This window comes from Talpa occidentalis, unplaced genomic scaffold (genome assembly GCF_014898055.3).
Source record: "Talpa occidentalis isolate TD23 unplaced genomic scaffold, MPIMG_talOcc4v2.1 talOcc4.7, whole genome shotgun sequence".
NCBI classification, from domain to species: domain Eukaryota; kingdom Metazoa; phylum Chordata; class Mammalia; order Eulipotyphla; family Talpidae; genus Talpa; species Talpa occidentalis.
The window spans coordinates 40402911-40423960 of record NW_023605083.1 but is presented as its reverse complement, the minus strand read 5'-3'; the positions used below and the strand labels follow the sequence as shown (position 1 = coordinate 40423960).

Sequence of the window (21050 nt, the reverse complement as noted above, 5' to 3'; positions counted from 1 at the left end):
CGTCCTCACAAATCATCCCTCCACTGCCACCCGGTTGATGCAGTTGGTTCCTGTTTGTTTTCTCTGTTTCTCAGTGAGGCTGACACAGCCCACATGAGTGGACAGCCAGGCCTCCACATGGGGTCCAGACACTGTCCTCTTGGTGGCCATGAACCAAGATAAGCAGAGTCCTCAGCAAGTTCATGGTCCCTGAGGAGCCTTGCTGTCCTGCACCCCTACTTGAGAGTCAGTGCGGATCTCTCCTCATTGTGTGTTTGTATGTGTGTGTGTGTCTAATCCTAACTAAGCTCTCTGCCAAAGGAAGGGTGGAATCAGGCCGAGAGATATATTGTGATTTGGCCTTTTTTTTTTTTTTTTGCTAATTATTTTTTTTTAAATATATATTTTTTTTTTTTATAGAGGCATGTTTTATTTATTTATTTATTTGTTTGTTAGCTTGTTCGTTTATACATGCACTGGGTACAGTCAGAAGCGCGGGAGGGTGAGAGAATTCACCAGAGCCAGAGCGGGGAGCAGAGCAGGCAAAAGGACGAAGTACACTGCTGAGGGGAGCAGTGGGCGGCAGGAGAGGTCTGCGCGCCATTTCGGACCCTCCTCCGGTGGCCGGGGAGCAGCCGGGGATCGAACTGGCGCCGCAGAGGCCGCGGGCAGCTTCGCAACCCAGTGCTCAACCACTGCGCCACCGGGGAGGCCCTTTTTTGCTAATTATTGATGTATCTTTAAAATAATGTATATTTTTTTCCTCATATTAAAATGGGATTTATACTATTGACTTATTAGGGCTATGCTTAGGATTTATGTCGAAAGTACAGGTAGAGTCTGCATTTCCTGCTTACTGTTATGAACTCAGTGCTTTGTGGGGGGCCTGGGCCAGGGTGTTGTTCAAGACATATTTGTGGAATAGAGAAAAATGCCCTCTGGTTCAGTGTAAGCAAACTTTGTAGGGTATCGTGAGTGTTATGTACCATCAGAGCCCGCTGTGACATACGGGGTGTCATACATCAACAGGCGTGAGTAATAAACAGAATCATGGTTAAAAACTCATCTAGAAAACTTAAATAAGGGACCAGGAAAATGAATAACTGTAAGAAAGTGAAAATCAAAATCAACAAAAAACTATGAACCAGAGACACTTTTTGGGGGGTGGGGGGCGGGAGGGGAGGGATTGGGGTCAGAATGGGGGGGTTGCAATTGTATGGGGAATATAAAAATAAAAAATTTATTATTTAAAAAAAAAAACAAAACTCATGCCTTCAGGTAAAAAGGATATTGCAATGTCCTTGCAGCTAATTCTAGACTTCCTACCTCTCCTTCTTTCCTTCATCCCCGGCAGAGACATGAAGAGTATGAGGTGGGAGAACCAGAGCAGCATGTCCGAGTTTCTCCTCCTGGGGCTCCCCATCCGTCCAGGGCAGCGGGGCCTGTTCTTCGCCCTGTTCCTGGTCATGTACCTGACCACGGTGCTGGGGAACCTGCTCATCATCCTGCTCATCAGGCTGGACTCGCGCCTCCACACCCCCATGTACTTCTTCCTCAGCCACTTGGCCTTCTCTGATGTCTCCTTCTCATCTGTCACTGTCCTTAAGATGCTGACGAACATGCACGCTCAGAAACTGTCCATCTCCTATAGAGGATGTATTTCCCAGGTGTATTTCTTTCTGGTCTTTGCTTGTCTTGACAGTTTCCTTCTTGCAGTGATGGCCTTTGACAGGTACGTGGCCATCTGTCAGCCCCTCCACTACACCACCATCATGAGGCAGGAGCTGTGTGTCTCCTTAGTAGCTGGGTCCTGGTTTGTTTGCCTCATCCATTCTCTGTTGCACACTCTGCTCTTGATCCAAGTGTCCTTCTGTGCTGACAATACCATCCCCAACTTCTTCTGTGACCTCCCTGCACTCCTGAAGATGAGCTGTTCGGACGTGTCCCTCAATGAGTTGGTCATCTTCACTGAGGGAGGATTGCTCTTTACCCTGCCTTTGGGTGGCATCCTGGGCTCCTATGTCCGTATAGGGACCACTGTCCTGAGGGTCCCCTCCACTAAAAGTCTCTTTAAAGCCTTCTCTACCTGTGGCTCCCACCTTCTTGTTGTGTCTTTATACTATGGGAACGCTGCAGGAGTTTACTTCTCATCATCATCGAACTCTCAAGACAAAGATGTGATCGCCTCTGTGATGTACACAGTAGTCACCCCCATGCTGAACCCCTTCATCTACAGCTTGAGGAATAGAGATATAAAACAGGCCTTAGAGACATTTATCAATAAGATTAAGTTCAAGTGACAACCTGTAAATCATCTGATTTTATCATGAACACCATGAAATGCATCTCCTAAAATTATATGAGAGGGTTGATAACTCCATGTAACTTGAAAAGAACATGCATTCTACTGTCAGAAATGTTAATGCATCAACTAGGTCAGATTTGGTGACTTGGTTTGTTAGTCTTTATCCTCAATACTTTGTCCTGCTTTGTTTTCATCTCTTGCAAGTTACATGGAAAATCTTTTTTTTTTTAAGATTTATTTATTTATGCATGCAAAAGCTGGGGTACAGGCCATTGATGCGGTGTACAGGAGTGAGGGAATCCCCAGAAACAGAGTAGGGAACAGAACAGGCAGACTGAAGAAATACACAGTGAGGGGAGCAGTGGGCGAGACAGAAGAAGTTTGCTTCGCCATGTGGGTTTCTCTCTGGCTGGCTGGGGATCCAACTCGTGCTACAGAGGCTGCGAACCGCTTCATAGTGTGGTGCTTCACCCCTTGTGCCACAAGGGAGGCCCTTACATGGAAAATCTTATAAAAATGTTTCACACTGTAATAAATGTTTGTTGCCTTCTACTTTGAGACATGTCAGTGTTCATGTATGTATTTTTTCTGTTATGTTATGAAGACACAGATCTAGCCTCATGATCTGCTCCCAGTGGACTGATGTTACGTGATGGGGGCTACACAAGCTTGCCTCATCTTCAAGTTGATGGATCATAGCTCTTCCCAACTCTATAATGACATGTTGGTAGACTGAAGTCAGCTATATTGGGAATACTTACACTATGGAATGGGAACATCTGTGATGGGGCTCCTTTTAAGTTAACTCCCCGCTCTGGCTCTGGTGAATTCTCTCACCCTCCTGCACTTCTGACTGTACCCAGTGCTTGTATAAATAAATAAAAATAAATCTTTAAAAAAAACAAAAAAGATACTGTAATTGTGGATGTATATTTTTTCTCCTCCACAGGTGCCCATATTCCACCACCATCCACCAAACCACCCATGCCAATGCACTAGCCCCTCACCCCACTCACTGCTCACACCCCCTTGTTTTCTCTGATAACAAATAATGTTTTTTCCCTTAGTTCAAGTTGATTTTTTTTGCTATATTTGCCAGTATATCTGTTTGGTTATTTATATTCCACAGATAAGTAAAACCACCCATATCTGCTTTTCACTTTATGACAGTCCTCCAGGATTTTATTGAAAAAATATATATATTTCTTTGGGTAGTGTGTCTATATTAGTAATGTAAATTCTTTCAATCCATATATATATTTTTTTTTTTTGGATGGGGAACAATCAAGTGTAGGCCTGAGGTATAAGGGTGAAAGAATTTATCAGGGTCAATATGGAAAACAGAACAGGCAGATTTATTGAAGCACACTGCTAAAAGTAGCAACAGGTAAGGCAGGAGAGGTCTGCTGTGCACAATCCATAATTCTCTTAATATTATCTTATAGTTTGCATTGTATGGATCCTTCATCTCCATTGTAAAGTTACTCCTAGGTATTCTGTTCTCTCTGTGTAATTGTGAATGTGATTATTTTCTTTGTTTTTATTTCTTCTAACCTATTGTTTGCATATAGAACTGCAATGGACTTTTCAAATTATAAACCAACTAACTGAGTCATTCATACATATCAATACTATATCAATGATACATCAATGATCATATATTTACTTCATTTGTGGAATATACATAGTAAAAACTGACATTTCTGGTGCTCTTACGTGCTTTAGCAGGAACGTTCTAACTTTAATAAAAACTTCATACCCCTGACATTCTGATTATCTGCACTTTAAAGTGAAACAAAATTGAAACAATTTAGAAAACAAGGTTGTAGAAGTTTTCAGTTCAGAGCCAACAATGAATGACAGACAGAGCCCAGCATCCAGTGCTGTCTGACCAGGTCATTGGCCTCATGGCTTTTAGAAGATGGGGGTTAGAAGATTCTGCTTCCCAACTGGATCTGTGGGCAACAGAGTGTTCCTGTACCCAACACCATCCCAGGTGGTTCCCCAGTTTGGTCTCTTTGGCCTCTGCACAGGCTCCTCCCCAAGGTCTGATAGGAACTGTAGCAATTAACTACTGGCATTTTTTCACCAAGAGTTTAGGGACTATTTTTTGTCCTCTCATGGTTTATAAAATGGCATCTTCCTGGCTATTATTTTGAAGTTCAAGGGCAAACACAAAAAGTCAGGTGGTCAGAGACTCACGAGATTTGCTCCATACTTTTTGCCTGGTGTCCACAACAGAAGCTACAAACACAAACTGAATTAGAAGGTCATTGACTTAGCAAGAATAACAGGTCAGAATATGCTGTAATATTAAGAGGAAAAAAATATGTTTCTTCCTATGGATTCTTATGGGTCTTTGCTTGTAATGTAGACACAAGTATGTCTCCTGTCAGAATTTTGTATGTACATTCATATTTATACATTCATAGACTGAGACCGAGATTGAAAAGACAATAAGAGACAGAGAGAGAGAGATACAAGAGACAGAAGGGAAAATGACACAAGGTGATTCTTTTCCTCTCTTTGGCCCAGAGCTCAAGCATCTACTGGGTCCCCATAAGGCAAGTGGGCACCACTACTGGGTGTCACCTGCAGTCTTTAGCCAGTCCTTGATTTCAAGTATCTGCCCTCCCTGCTGCATGACTCCCACATATTCATCTCTGATTACTCAGCACAGGTAAGTAAAGAGATTTCAGAGTGTAAAGAGAGAAGATGTGCTCCCCACTCTGGAGCAGGGATCCTGCCTTTATCCATCACAGCAGGGGATGGAGGATCTGAGATTGTTACAGAGTCAAGTAGTAGGTGTGATGTGGTTTTTTGTATATGACAAAACTGACATATGCATGTCACTCCAAGGTTTAGTGTATGGTTGTGTTTTGATGTTTTCATTATCAGCAGTGTTTTTGTGGAGTACTGTCTACTACATGGGGCTCATGTGCATTCTTCACTGACCCCTTAGTGTCCATTCACAGTGGTCATGCTCTGCATTGGAAGGGTCACTCAGGTCACCCCACTGGGCAGGTGTAACATACTAATGGATGGGACCACAGTGCCTGCAGCATGTCCATTGTGGTGTAGTCCTCATCTAGCCCTTAAGTTTGCTCTCTGACTTTCAGATCCCATCTGGAAAAAGAGGGTAACTACTCCCACATACAGTGCTATCCTGAGGAATAATTGGACAATGCAAACGGACTACCCAAGACCTCGCCTGGCTCATGATTGGTGTTCAGAGGAGGAGGATTTTATTCTCTTTCCCCAAGCCACTGCCAGTGTGATGGAGACCCCCACTTCACTGCTGTCTGGAGCAGGGCGAGTAGAAGGCTAAGAACAGGGGCCCCTGCACACCCTCACATACGGAGCACATGGCCTGATCCATACAGGGCTCGGGACCCAGAACCTTCCTCACAAGCCCTGCCCCAATCAAGGTCCCATTTGGTCCAGTTGGTTTCTGCTTGATTCCTCTGGTTCTCAGTGAGGCTGAGAACCTTTCCTCTGTTCTCAGGGAGAACCAGAGTGGGCAGCCAGGCCTCCACATGCGGCTCCAGACACTGTCCTGTTGGTGGCCGTTAATCAAGGTAAGCAGAGCCCTCAGCAAGTTCATGGTCCCTGAGTAGACATCACTGTCCTGCACCCTGCTTGATTGATGCAGTGAGGATCCCTCTTCAGTGTGTGTGTGTATGTGTGTGTGTGTGTGTGTGTGTATAATCTTAACTCTAACCTCACTGCAAAAGGAAGGGTGAGTCTGGAATCCACTGTCAGAGAACTTAGAGACCTTGTTGACCTTTATATCTTTGTCCTGATTGTTTTCCCATCTATGAAATGAAGGGTATAATTACCACATATATCATATAATCTCTAGATTTATATTTATATTATATGTATATTTATTCTATCTACTGGGGAAGTGAGATGTTTGCACAGAGTTTAATGGTGGATTCTGTCCATAGAGATATATTCTGATTTGGCCCTTTTTTGCTGATTATTGATGTATCTTAGCACATTTTGATAATGTATATTTAGTTCCTCATTGTTAAAAAATACGATTTATAATATTGCTTTATTAGGGCGATGCCTAGGATTTAGGTAGAAAGCACATATGAAACCACAAGCTAGGGCCTGGCATGCTGTAGATTAAAGACAAAGATTTGATATTATTATTAGAGTTTGTTTAAGATCCTGGATGGACTTTTGTTGACAGGGACTAGAAATATCTCTCATCAGTTACATCCTGCCAATTTCTCTCTAGCATGTGAGAAATCACCAGGTATTCTTTTCCAGTTTAGAGAGTTTTAGGTCTCTTTTAGAGGAAGTTATGGATTCTCTCCTGCTGCCCATCTCAAAACTTTGCCATGCGTGCGAGTTACTGTCATGTGACCTGCAGTGATAGAAAGATGGAAACTCCTTGAAGGCAGAGGCTGCATTTCCTGCTTGCTGTTATGGACTCAGTGCTTTGTGGGGAGCCTGGGCCAAGGCAGTTGTTCAAGACATTTGTGTAATAGAGAAAAATGCCCTCTGGTGCCTTGGAAGGAAAACTTCGTAGGGTATCGTGAGGTCTTACGTACCCTCAGAGCCCTCTGTGACAGACAGGGATTCATGCATCCACAGGTGTGGGCAGTAAATGGATCATGGTTGAAGAATCATGCCTTCAGGTAAAAAGGATATTGCAATGTTGGTGCAGTTAATATACTAGACTTCCTCCCTTTCCTTCTTTCCTTCATCGCCAACAGAGACATGAACAGCATGAGGTGGGAGAACCAGACCAGTGTGTCCGAGTTCCTCCCCCTGGGGCACCCCATCCATCCAGAGCAGCGGAGCCTGTTCTTCGCCCTGTCCCTGGGCATGTACCTGATCACAGTGCTGGGGAAACTGCTCATCATCCTGCTCATCAGGCTGGACTCGCGCCTCCACACCCCCATGTACTTCTTCCTCAGCCCCTTGGCCTTCACTGATGTCTCCTTCTCGTCTGTCACTGTCCCAAAGATGCTCACGAATATGCACACTCAGCAACTGTCCATCTCCTATAGTGGGTGCATTTCCCAGATGTATTTCTTTGTGGTCTTTGCTTGTCTTGACACTTTCCTTCTTGCAGTGATGGCCTTTGACAGGTACGTGGCCATCTGTCAGCCCCTGCACTACAACACCATCATGGGGCGGAGCTGTGTGTCTCCTTAGTAGCTGGGTGCTGGTTCTTTTCCCTTATCCACTCTCTGTTGCACACCCTGCTCTTGATCCAAGTGTCCTTCTGTGGTGACAATACCATCCCCAACTTCTTCTGTGACCTCTCTGCACTCCTAAAGATGAGCTGCTCAGATGTGTCCCTCAATGAGTTGGTCATCTTCACTGAGGCAGGATTGCTCTTTACCCTGTGTTTGGATGGCATCCTGGGCTCCTATGTCCGTATAGGGACCACTGTCCTGAGGGTCCCCTCCACTAAAAGTCTCTTTAAAGCCTTCTCTACCTGTGGCTCCCACCTCCTCGTCATGTCTTTATACTATGGGACCTCTGCAGGAGTTTACTTCTTCTCCTCGTCAACCTCCAGAGACAAAGACACGATTGCCTCTGTGATGTACACGGTCGTCACCCCCATCCTGAACCCCTTCATCTACAGCCTGAGGAATAGAGATATAAAACAGGCCTTAGAGACATTTGTCAATAAGATAATTTTTTCAACTGGCGACCTACAAATCATCTGATTTGAGTCACAAACACCATGAGATGTGAGAGGGTAGATAACTTATGTGATAAATATTGTGACAGGGTAGATAACTCCATGTAACTTGAAAAGAACATGCATTCTCCCGTCAAGGATGTTAATGCATCAACTAGATCAGAGTTGGTAACTTGGTTTGTTAAATATTCCTTATCCTCATTGCATTGTTCTCCTTTTTTCTTTTTTTCATCTCTTGAAAGTTATATGCAAAATCTTTTAAAAATATTTCACACAATTGCAAATGTCTGTTTCCTTCTACTTTGGAGATATGTCACTGCTCATGTGTGTGTTTTTTCTGTTGTGTTGTGAAGACACAGATCTAGCTTCGTGATCTGCTTCCAGGGGACTGGATTTATTTGTTGGGGGTGACCAGGTTTGCCTCATCTTCAAGTTGATTGTTCACAGCTCTTCCCAACTCTAGGATGACATGTTGGTAGATTGCAGTCAGCTGTAATGGGAATACTTACACTATGGGACATCTGTGACAGGGCTCTTTTTAATTTAAAAGTTACTAAAATTGTGAATGTATATTTTCACTCCTTCACACGTGCCCATATTCCACCACCATCCACCAAACCACTCATGCCAGTGCCCCAGCCCCTCCCCCCACTCACTGCTCACACCAGCTTGTTCTCTCTGATAACAAATAATTTTTTTTTCCCTTAGTTCAAGATGATTATTTTTGCTATATTTTGTCAGTATATGCTGTTTGATTATTTATATTCCATAGATAAGTAAACCACCCAGTATCTGCCTTTCTCTTTATGACTTATTTCAGGTAACATCACCACCTTGAGGCCATCCATGTTGCAGTGTGTAGTATTCCACCAAGCACATGTATTCTACAATTTCTTTACCTATTTGCCTGTCAATAGGCACTTAGATTGGTTCCATCACTGGGCACTTGTGGCCAGCACTGCTATGAATATGTGGGTGCTCAAGTCTTTTTGTATTAGAGATTTCATATCTAGGGTAAATACCTGATGGAGATGTGCAATGATCATATGGGATTTTCATTTCTGTATTTTCTGAAGAAAGCTCCATACCATTTCTGCAGAGACTGCACCAACTTGCATTCTGACCATGGATAAGTTCTTTTTTTTTTTCCATATCCTCACCATTTTTTTCCTTCCATTCTTTTAAATATGGCCATTCTCACAAGAGTGAGGCAATATCTCATTGTCGTTTTGATTAGCTTTTCCTTTATTAGAGTGCAGATAAGCTTTTCTCCCATATATCCATTGACCAACTGTATATTTTCATTGAGAAGTATCTGTTGCATCATATGCCCATTTTGTAGTTGGGTTGTTTTTGGTTAATATACATATATATATATATATGTACATATATATGTACATTCATATATATACACACACGGGGGAGGGGAGAGAGAAAGATTTATTTAGTTATACAATAGCTGGGGTACAGGTCAGAGGTCTGGGAGGTGAGAGGATTCACCAGAGACAGAGCGGGGAGCAGAACAGGCAGACGGACTGATAACACTGCTGAGGGGAGCAGCGGGCAAGGCAGGAGAGCTCTGCCACGCCATGTGAGAATCTCTCTGGCCAGCCAAGAATCGAACCTGCTCTACAGAGGGGGTGGACAGCTCACAGCAGTCTGCTAAACCCACTTGGAACCCGGAAGGCCCTGTTTTTGGTTTTTGTTGGCAGGTCGAATTGGTTCTTGCATATCTTACATATGATCCCTTATTGGTTGTGTAATGTGTAAATATATTCTCCCACTTAGTAGACTGTCTTTTTAATATGCTAGTATTCACTTTTACTGTACAAATCTTTTTAATTACCTTTAGTTCTAATTATTTATTTTTGTTGTATTTACCCTTGTTGTAGGGGTCAACTCCCTAAAGATGTCTGCATGGTCGATGTGATGACATGTCAATTCTGGTGTCTTCTTTGTCTTCTATGGTTTGGGGTCTTATATTTATATGCTGTTTCTTTATGTTGGCTTACATTATTGCATTTGTTTTAAGAGTTATCATTTCAAATCTCTACAAATACATGTTTTCACTGCATAAATACCAGCAGGATTAAATTCAATCTATATATTTCTTTGGGGGTATGTCTATGTTAGTAATGTAAATTCTTCCAATCAATATCATCTTTTTATGGTGGGGAGAATCGGGTGTATGCCAAATGCACATGGGTGAAAGAATTCATCAGAGACAGAGTGGAAAATTGAACACCAGATTTATTGAAACACACTGCTAAGAGCAGCCCCAGGTGAGGCAGGAGAGATCTGCTGTGCCCCAATCCAAAATTCTCTTTATAATGCCTTATGGTTTCATCATTGGCTCCTTCACCTCCTTTCTTAAGTTTACTCCTAGGAATTCTATTCTTTCTGTGTAATTGTGAATGAGATGATTTTCTTCATTTTTCTCTCTTCTAACCTATTGTTTGCATATAGAACTGCAACTGACTTTTCAAATTATAAATCAACTAACTGAGTCATTCATTCATATCAATATTATATCAACATTAATGATCATGTATTTACTTCTCCTTCCTTGGAATATATATAAAGAACTAGCACTAATGTGTTCTTAACAGGAATGATCTCATATAACTTTAATAAAAACTTCATACTGACTATACTGTGATTATCTGCCCTTTAAAGTAAAACAAGGTTAAAACAACTTAAGAAACAAGCTTGAGGAGAAAAGTTACTTGACATGTTCAGTACAACAGTGAATGACAGGCAGAGCCGAGCATCCCGTGCTGTCTGACCAGGGCGTTGGCCATATGCGCATTGGAAGATGGTTAAGTTATCCTGCTTCACATCTGGGTCTATGGCAACCCAGAGTGTCCCTGCACCGGAGACACCCTCCCAGGGCTTCCAGTGTCCCTTTGGCCTCTTCACAGCTCCTCCCCAAGGTCTGACAGGAATTGTAGGTAATTAGTCTATGGGCATTTTTCCACCAAGAGTTTAGGGACTAGTTCTTTGTTCTCTCATGGTTTATAAAATAGCACCCTCCTGGCTATTGCTCTAAAGTTCAAGGGCAGACTCGGAGTTAGGAGGTCATACACTCACAGAATTTGCTTTGTGCTTTTTGCCTAGTGTCCACAACAGAAGCTGAGGACACAGACGCTGATTAGACGGTCATTGACTTAGCAAGAATGGCAGGTCAGACTGTGCTGTGAATTCAAAGAGGAAAAAAAATAATGTTTCTTCCTATGGATTCCTTATGGGTCTTTGCTTTAATGTAGGTAAAAATATGTCTCCTGCCAGAATTTTGTATGTACATACACATTTATACATACATAGACTGAGAGATGGAGATTGAAAAAGACAGAGGTAGAGACAGAGACAGAGCTCTCTGGCCCAGAACTCAAGCATCAACTGGGTCCCCATTAGGCTAGTGGAGACCACTTCTGGGTGTGACCTGCAGTCTCTTAACCAGTCCTTTGATCTCAAACACCTGCCCTCCCTGCTGCATAACTCCCGCATGTTCATCTGGTTACTCCTACAGGTAAGTAAAGAGACTGCAGATGATAAAGAGAGAAGGTCTGCTGCCCATTCTGGAATAGGGTTCCTGCATTTATCCATGAGCAGTAGAGGAAAGAGGATGAAATTGCTAGAGTCAAGTGGTAGCTGTGATGTTGCTTTTTGTTTATAACAAAACTGACATATGCCCGTCACTCCAAGGATAATGTGTGTGTTTGTGTTTTGATGTTTTCATTACAGGCAGTGTTCCTGTGGGGCACTGTCCAGGGCATGGGGCCCACGTGCCATCCTCACTGACACTTTAGTGGCCGTTCACAAGGGTCATGCTCTGCACTGAGAGGAAGGGCCACTCGGGGCTCCCACACTGGCAGGTGTCACATACTAATGGATGGGAGCTCAGTGCCTGCTCAGTTTCCAATGGGGCCCACTCACAGTCTGGCCCTTATGTTTGCTCTCTGACATTGAGACCCCTCCCAGGGAAAGGATGGTAACTACTCCCACATACTTGCTCTTCTGAGGAATAAATGAGCCAATGCAAGCAGTCTATCCAGCATCTCGCCTGGCTCATGATTGGTGCTCAGAAGAGATGAGGATTTTTATTATCATTCCCAAGCCAGTGTCTGTGTGATGGAGAGAACCACTTCACTGCTGTCTGGGGCAGAATGAGTATAAGTCTAAGAACAGGGGCCTTTGCACGCCCCTCACACCCTGGAGAACACAGCCTGATTACTCCAGGGCTGGAGACCCAGAACCTTCCTCACAAATCACCCCTCACCACCTCCACCGAATCAAGGACCCAGTTGGTCCAGCTGGTTCCTCTTGTTTCCTCTGTTTTTCAGTGAGGCTGACACAGACCAATGAGTGGGGAGCCAGGCCTCCACATGGGGGTCGAGACACTGTCCTCTCAGTGGCCGTGAACCCAGATAAGCAGAGCCCTCAGCCAGTTCATGGTCCCAGAGGAGGCCTTGCTGTCCTGCACCCCTGCTTGAGAGAGCCAGTGTGGATGCCTCCTCATTGTGTGTTTGTGTGTGTGTGTATGTGTGTGTGTGTCTTATCCTAACTAAGCTCTCTGCCAAAGGAAGGGTGCATCTGGATCCACCGTTAGAGAACTAAGAGACCTCATTGGTCATGATATCTTTGTCCTGAGTCTTTTCACATTTCTGAAACGAAGGGTATCTTTACCTTATCTATCATATAATCTCCAATATACATTAATTTTTTGAAATTAAAGTATGTGAAAGCACTTTATAAATGTGCTTACTGGTGTATGATGCACCAGTAATGACTGTTAACTCTTGGACAGAGGAATGACAAATGACATCACACCACATGTCTCCTTATTCTAACTGCTAGGAGTGACATGTATGCAGAGGGTTAAAAGGTGGAATCCAGCCAGAGAAATATATTGTGATTTAGCCTTTTTTGCTGATTATTGATGTATCTTTGCACACTTAGATGATGTATATTTTGTTTCTCATAGTTAAAATAGTATTTTTTTAAAGATTTATTTATATATAGAAGAACTGGGGTACAAGCCAGAGGCCGAGAGGGTGAGAGAATTCACCAGAGGAAGAGCAGGGAGCAGAACAGGCAGAGGGACTGATACACTGCTAAGGGGAGCAGCGGACATGACAGGAGAAGTCTGCCGCACAATGTTGGAATCTTCCTGGCCAGCCGAGAATCCGCACTGCAGAGGCTGTGGACAGCTTCACAGCCCGCGCTCAATCCGCTGTGCCACCGGGGAGTCCTTGAAATAGTATTTATACTGTTGCTTTCTTAGGGCTACGCCTAGGATTTAGGTAGGAAGTGCATATGAAACCATAGGTATAGAGTCTGGCATGCTGTAGGTTAAAGACATTATTAGAGTTTGCTTAGGATCCTAGATGGACTTTTGTTGACAGGGAATAGCAATATCTCTGATCAGTTACATCCTGCCAATTTCACTCTAGCTTGTGAGAAATCACCAGGTATTCTTTTCCATTTTGGAGAGTTCAGGTCTCTTTAAGAGGAATTTATGGATTCTCTCCTGCTGCCCATCTCATAACTTTGCCATGATGCCAGTTACTGTCGCGTGACCTCTAATGATAGAAAGATGGAAACTCCTTGAAGGTAGAGGCTGCATTTCCTGCTTACTATTATGAACTCAGTGCTTTGTGGGGAGCCTGGGTCAAGGCAGTTGTTCAAGACATATTTATGGAATAGAGAAAAATGCCCTCTGGTCCATGGAAGGAAAACCTTGTAGGGTATCGTGAGTGTTATGTATTAAGCCCGCTGTGACAGACTGTGGTTCAAGCATCCACAGGGTGAGCAGTAAACAGATCATTGTTAAAAACTCATGCCTTCATGTAAAAAGGATATTGCCGAGTCATTGCAGATAATTCTAGACTTCCTACATCTCCTTCTTTCCTTCATCCCGGGCAGAGACATGAAGAGTATGAGGTGGGAGAACCAGAGCAGCGTGTCTGAGTTCCTCCTCCTGGGGCTCCCCATCCGGCCAGAGCAGCAGGGTCTGTTCTTCGCCCTGTTCCTGGGCATGTACCTGACCACGGTGCTGGGGAACCTGCTCATCATCCTGCTCATCAGGCTGGACTCGCGCCTCCACACCCCCATGTACTTCTTCCTCAGCCACTTGGCCTTCACTGATGTCTCCTTCTCATCTGTCACTGTCCCCAAGATGCTCACGAACATGCACACTCAGCAAATGTCCATCTCCTATAGAGAATGTATTTCCCAGATGTATTTCTTACTGTTCTTTGCCACTCTTGACAGTTTTCTTCTTGCAGTGATGGCCTTTGACAGGTACGTGGCCATCTGTCAGCCCCTCCACTACACCACCATCATGAGGCAGGAGCTGTGTGTCTCCTTAGTAGTGGGATCCTGGTTTGTTTGCCTGAACCACTCTCTGTTGCACACTCTGCTCTTGATCCAAGTGTCCTTCTGTGCTGACAATACCATCCCCCACTTCTTCTGTGACCTCCCTGCACTCCTGAAGATGAGCTGCTCAGACGTGTCCCTCAATGAGTTGGTCATCTTCACTGAAGCAGGATTGGTCTGTTCCCTGTGTTTGGGTTGCATCCTAGGCTCCTATATCCGTGTAGCGACTACTGTCCTGAGGGTCCCCTCCACTAAAAGTCTTTTCAAAGCCTTGTCTACCTGTGGCTCCCACCTTCTTGTTGTGTCTTTATACTATGGGACAGCTGCAGGAGTTTACTTCTCCTCATCATACACCTCCAGAGACAAAGAAATTATCGCCTCTGTGATGTACACGGTCGTCACCCCCATGCTGAACCCCTTCATCTACAGCCTGAGGAATAGAGATATAAAACAGGCCTTTGAGACATTTGTCAATAAGATTACTTTCAAATGATGACCTGTAAATCATCTGATTTTAGTCACGAACACCATGAGATGTATCTCCTAAGATTATGTGAGAGGGTTGATGACTTGGAAAGAACATGCATTCTCCTGTCAATGATTGAATTCATCGACTTGGTCAAATGTGGTAACTTGGTTTGTTAAATAAACTTTATCCTCATTACTTTATTCTGCTTTTTTTTTATCTCTTACAAGTTATGTGCAAAATCTTTTAAAAATATTTCACACCATTGCAAATGTCTGTGGCCTTCTATTTTGGAGATATGTCACTGTTCATGTCTGTGTTTTTTCTGTTATGTTATGAAGACACAGATCTAGCTTCATGACCTGCTCCTAGTGGACTGGATTTATTTGGGGGGGGCGGGACCAGGTTTGCCTCATCTTCAAGTTGATTGTTCACAGCTCTTCCCAACTCTAGGATGACATATCGGTAGATTGCAGTCAGCTGTAATGGGAACACTTACACTATGGAACATCTGTGACAGGGCTCTTTCTAATTTAAAAGGTATTAATATTGTGGATGTATATTTTTTCTGCTCCACACGTGCCCATATTCCAGCACCATAAACCCAACCACTCATGCCATGCCCCAGCCCTTCCCCCTACTCACTGCTCACCACCTTGTTCTCTCTGATAACAAATAATGTTTTTTTTTCCCCTTAGTTCCAGATGATTTTTTTGCTGTATTTTGTCAGTATATACTGTTTGGTTATTTATATTCCATAGATAAGTAAAACCACCCAGTATCTGCCTTTCATTTTATGACTTATTTCACTTAACATCACCGCCTTCAGGCCATCCACATTGCAGTGTGTAGTATTCCACTGACACATATTTTCTACAATTTTTTACCCATTTGTCGATGGGCACTTAGGTTGGTTCCATGATTGGCACTTATGAACAGCACTGCTATGAGTATACGGGTACATAAGTCTTTTTGTATTAGAGATTTCATATCTAGGGTAAATGCCTCATGGAGATGTGCAATGATCATATGGGATTTTCATTGTTTGTATTTTCTGAAGAAAGCTCCATACCATTTCTGCAGAGGCTGCACCAACTTGCATACTGACCATGGATGAGTTCTTTTTTTTTTTTTCAATATCCTCACCATTTTTTCCTTCCATTCTTTTAAATATGGCCATTCTCACAAGAGTGAGGTGATATCTCATTGTGGTTTTGATTTGCTTTTCCTTTATTAGAAGTGAAGTTATGCTTTTTTCCCATATAACCATTGAGCAACTGTATATTTTCTTTGGAGACGTATCTATTACAATCATATGCCCATTTTGTAGTTGGGTTGTTTTGGTTTTATATATATATGTGTGTGTGTGTGTGTGTGTGTGTGTGTGTGTATAGAGAGAGAGATTTAATTATACAAGAATTGGGGTACAGGTCCGAGGCACGGGAGGGTGAGAGGATTCATCAGAGACAGAGCGGGAAGCAGAACAGGCAGACAGACCAATAACACTGTGGAGGGGAGCAGCAGGCCAGCCAGGAGAGGTCGGCCACGCCATGTGGGAATCTCCCTGGCCAGCCAGGAAGCGAACCCGCACTGCAGAGGCTGCAGACACCTTCACAGCAGGGCGCTCAACCACTGCATCACCTGGAGGCCCTGTTTGGGGTTTTTGTTGGCAGGTCGAATGGGTTCTTGTCTACCTTACCTAAGATCCCTTATTAGTTGTGTAATGTGTAAATATATTCTCCCACTTAGTAGACTGTCTTTTTAATATGCTAGTATTTTCTCTTACTGTACAAATGTTTTTAATTTCCTTTAGTTCTAATTATTTATTTTTGTTGTGTTTTCCCTTGTTGTAGGGGTCAATTCCATGTAGATGTCTGCATGGTCGATGTGATGAAATGTATCATCTCTTGTGTCTTCTTTCTATTTTATGGGTTGGGGTCTTATGTCCAAGTCTTTAATGATTTTGAATTTATTTATATGCTGTTTATTTATATTGGTTTACATTATTGTATTTGTTTTAGGGTTTATCAGTTCAAATCTCCACAAATATATGTTTTTAACTATAACTACCACGAGGATTGTATTCAATCTACATACTTCTTTGGGGAGTATGTCTATGTTAGTAATGTAAATTCTTCCAATCAATATCATCTTTTTATGGTGGGGGAGAATCGGGGATATGCCAGATGCTCAGGGGTGAAAGAATTCATCAGAGACAGTGTGGAAAATTGAACAGGCAGATTTATTGAAACACACTGCAAAGAGGAACAGCAGGTGAGCCAGGAGAGTTCTGCTGAGCCCCAATCCATAATTCTCTTTAAAATGACTTAGAGTTTTCAGTGCGTGGATCCTTCACCTCCTTCCTTGAGTTTAACTTTAGGAATTCTATTCTCTCTGTGTAATTGTGAATGAGATGATTTTCTTTATTTTTCTCTCTTCTAACCTCTTGTTTGCATATGGAACTGCAACTGACTTTCAAATTATAAATCAACTAACTGAGTCATTCATTCATAACAATACTATATCAACATCAATGATCATATATTTGCTTCTCCTTCCTTGGAATATACATAGAGAACTAGCACTAATGTGTTCTTAACAGGAATGATCTCATATAACTTTAATAAAAACTTCATACTGACTATACACTGATTATCTGCCCTTTAAAGTAAAACAAGGTTAAAACAACTTATGAAACAAGCTTGAGATAAGTTACTTGACATGTTGAGCGCAACAATGAATGACAGGCAGAGCCCAGCATCCCGTGCTGTCTGACCAGGGCATTGGCCACATGGGCATTGGAAGATGATTAAGTCATCCTGCTTCCCAGCTGGATCTATGGGCAACCCAGAGTGGCCCTGCACCTGAGACACCCTCCCCGGTGGATCCCAGTGTCCCTTTGGCTTCTTCTCAGGCTCCTCCCCAAGGTCATACAGGAATATCGGGCAATTAGATTTTTCTGGCATTTTTCCACCAAGAGTTTAGGGACTATTTCTTTGTCCTCTCCTGGTTTATAAAATAGCATCCTCCTGCCTATTGCTCTGAAATTCAAGGGCAGACACAGAGAGTCAGGAGGTCATAGGCTCCCAGAGATTTGCTTTGTGCTTTTTGCCTGGTGTCCATAACAGAAGCTGAGGATGCAGATGCTGATTAGTGGGTCATTGACTGAGCAAGAATGGCAGGTCAGACTATGCTGTGGATTCAAAGAGGAAAAAAAATGTTTCTTTCTATGGATACATTATGGGTGTTGCTAGTAATGTATATAAAAATTACTTCTTGCCAGAATTTTGTATGTACATACATATTTACATAGAGAGACTGAGAGATGTAGATTGAAAAAGACAGGGGTAGACAGAGAGAGAGGAACACAAGAGACAGAGAAGGGTAAATGACACAACGAATCCTTTTCCTCCTTGGCCCAGAACTCATTCATCAACTGGGTCCGCATTAGGCAAGTGGAGACCACTTCTGGGCGTGACCTGCAGTCTCTTAACCAGTCCTTTGATCTCAAACACCTGCCCTTCCTGCGGCATAACTCCCGCATGTTCATCTGGCTACTCCTACAGGTAAGTAAAGAGACTGCAGATGGTAGAGAGAGAAGATGTGTTCCCCACTCTGGCGCAGGGGTTCCTGCATTTATCCATGAGCAGTAGAGGAAAGAGGATGAAATTGTTAGAGTCAAGTGGTAGCTGTGATGTTGTGTTTTGTTTATAACAAAACTGACATATGCCTGTCACTCCAAGGATAGTGTGTGTGGTTGTGTTTTGATGTTTTCATTACAGGCAGTATTTTTGTCCACGGCATGGGGCCCACGTGCCATCCTCACTGACACTTTAGTGGCCGTTCACAAGGGTCATGCTCTGCACTGAGAGGAAGGGCCACTCGGGGCTCCCCCACTGGGCAGGTGTCACATACTAATGGATGGGAGCTCAGTGCCTGCTCAGTTTCCAATGGGGCCCACTCACACTCTGGCCCTTATGTTTGCTCTCTGACATTGAGACCCCTCCCTGGGAAAGGAGGGTACCTACTCCCACATACTTGCTCTTCTGAGGAATAAATGAGCCAATGCAAACAGGCTATCCAGCATCTCACCTGGCTCATGATTGGTGCTCAGAAGAGATGAGGATTTTTATTATCATCCCCAAGCCAGTGTCTGTGTGATGGAGACCCCCACTTCACTGCTGTCTGGGGCAGGATAAGTACAAGTCTAAGAACAGGGGCCCTTGCATGCCCCTCACACACTGGAGAACACAGCCTGATCACTCCAGGGCTTGAATCTAGCACCTTCTTCACAATTCACCCCACCACCACCTCCACCAAATCAGGGACCCAGTTGGTCCAGCTGGTTCCTGCTTGTTTCCTCTCTTTCTCAGTGAGGCTGACACAGCCCACGTGAGTGGGGAGCCAGGCCTCCACATGGGGATCCAGACACTGTCCTCTCGGTGACCTTGAGCCCAGATAAGCAGAGCCCTCAGCCAGTTCATGTCCCAGAGGAGCTTTGTTGTCCTGCACCCCTGCTTGAGAGAGTCAGTGCGGATGCCTCCTCATTGTGTGTTTGTGTGTGTGTGTGTGTGTCTAATCCTAACTAAGCTCTCTGCCAAAGGAAGGGTGCATCTGGAATCCACCATCAGAGAACTGAAGGACCTCATTGGTCATGATATCTTTGTCCTGAGTCTTTTCACATTTCTGTGATGAAGGGTATATTTACCTTATCTATCATATAATCTCCAACATACATTAATTATTTGGAATTAAAGTATGTGAAAGCTCCTTGTAAATGTGCTTACTGGTGTATGATGCACCAGAAATGACTGATAACTCTTGGACAAAGGAATGACAAATGACATCACACAACATGTCTCCTTATTCTAACTACCGGGGTGTGACATGTATGCAGAGGGTTAAAAGCTGGAATCTGGCAAGAGAGATATATTGTGATTTAGCCGTTTTTGCTGGTTATTGATGTATCTTTGCACATACAGAGAATGTTTATTTTGTTCCTCATAGCTAAAATAGGATTTTCTGAAGATTTATTTATTTACACAAGCACTGGGGTATAAGCCAGAGTCACGGGAGTATGAGAGAATTCACCAGACACAGAGCAGGGAGCAGAATAGGCAGAAGGACTGACATACACGGCTGAGGAGAACAGCGGGCACCACAGGAGAGGTCTGCCACACCATGTGGGAATCTCCCTGAACAGCCGGGAATCGAACCCGCACTGCAGAGACTGTGGACTGCTTCACAGCTCTGTGCGCAACCTGCTGCACCACCGGGGAGGCCCTAACATGGGATTTATACTGTTGCTTTATTAGGGCTATGCCTAGGATTTAGGTAGAAAGTGCATATGGAACCATGGGTGTAGAGTCTGGCATGCTGTAGGTTAAAGACAAATATTCGAATATTATTATTTTAGCTTGGTTAGAATCCTGGATGGATTTTTGTTGACAGGGAATAGCAATATCTCTCATCAGTTACATCCTGCCAATTTCACTCCAGCTTGTGAGACATCACTAGCTATTAATTTCCAGTTTAGACTGTGTAGGTCTCTTCTAGCGGAAGTTATGGATTCTCTCCTGCTGCCCATCTCATGACTTTGCCATGCGTGCCAGGTACTGTCATGTGACCTGCAATGATAGAAAGATGGAAACTCCTTGAAGGCAGAGGCTGCATTTCCTGCTTGCTGTTATGGACTCAGTGCTTTGTGGGGGGCCTGGGACAAAGCAGTTGTTCAAGACATGTTTCTAAATGAGAAAATTTCTAGTAGAGAAAAATGCCCTCTAGTTCCATGGAAAGAAGCTTTGTAGGGTATCGGGAGGTCTTACATGCCATTGAGCCCGCTGTGACAGACAGAAACACACATCCACAGGTGTGAGCAATAAACAGATCATGCTAAAAAAATGCATTTACATGCCTTCATGTAAAAAGGATATTGCCAAGGGCCTCACTCATGGCTCAGCAGTTGAGCGCTGGGTGGCTAAGCTGCCCGCAGCCTCTGCAGCGCCAGTTCGATCCCCAGCTGCCAGGCGAGGATCCCACGTGGCGCGCAGACCTCTCCTGCCACTCGCTGCTCCCCTCAGCAGTGTACTTTGATCCTTCTGCCTGCTCTGCTCCCCGCTCTGGCTCTGGTGAATTATCTCACCCTCTCGAGCTTCTATAAATAAATAAATATATCTTTAAAAAAAAAGTATATTGCCAAGTTGTTGTGGATAATTCTAGACTTCCTTCCTCGCCTTTCCTTCATCCCTGGC

The 21050-nt window shown here is 43.7% G+C and overlaps 2 protein-coding genes across 2 annotated transcripts; both read left to right on the top strand.

Annotated features, from left to right (window-relative positions):
• The first annotated feature begins 1337 nt into the window (after window positions 1-1337).
• On the top strand, window positions 1338-2279 carry LOC119231152 (olfactory receptor 1J4-like). Its single transcript, XM_037492817.1, has one exon. The coding sequence runs from the start codon at window positions 1338-1340 to the stop codon at window positions 2277-2279; it is 942 nt and encodes a 313-aa protein (XP_037348714.1).
• A 4748-nt stretch (window positions 2280-7027) lies between these two features.
• LOC119230935 (olfactory receptor 1J4-like) lies at window positions 7028-14845 on the top strand. The gene is given in 3 exon segments (XM_037492505.1): window positions 7028-7433; window positions 7436-7523; window positions 13893-14845. Coding segments are annotated over 3 exon segments (1428 nt in total). The 3' UTR covers window positions 14827-14845.
• The last annotated feature ends 6205 nt before the right edge of the window (window positions 14846-21050 follow it).

Excerpts from the sequence above, each read along its gene's own strand:
- LOC119231152 (XM_037492817.1), top strand. The coding sequence starts at position 1,338 with ATGAAGAGTATGAGGTGGGAGAACCAGAGCAGCATGTCCGAGTTTCTC.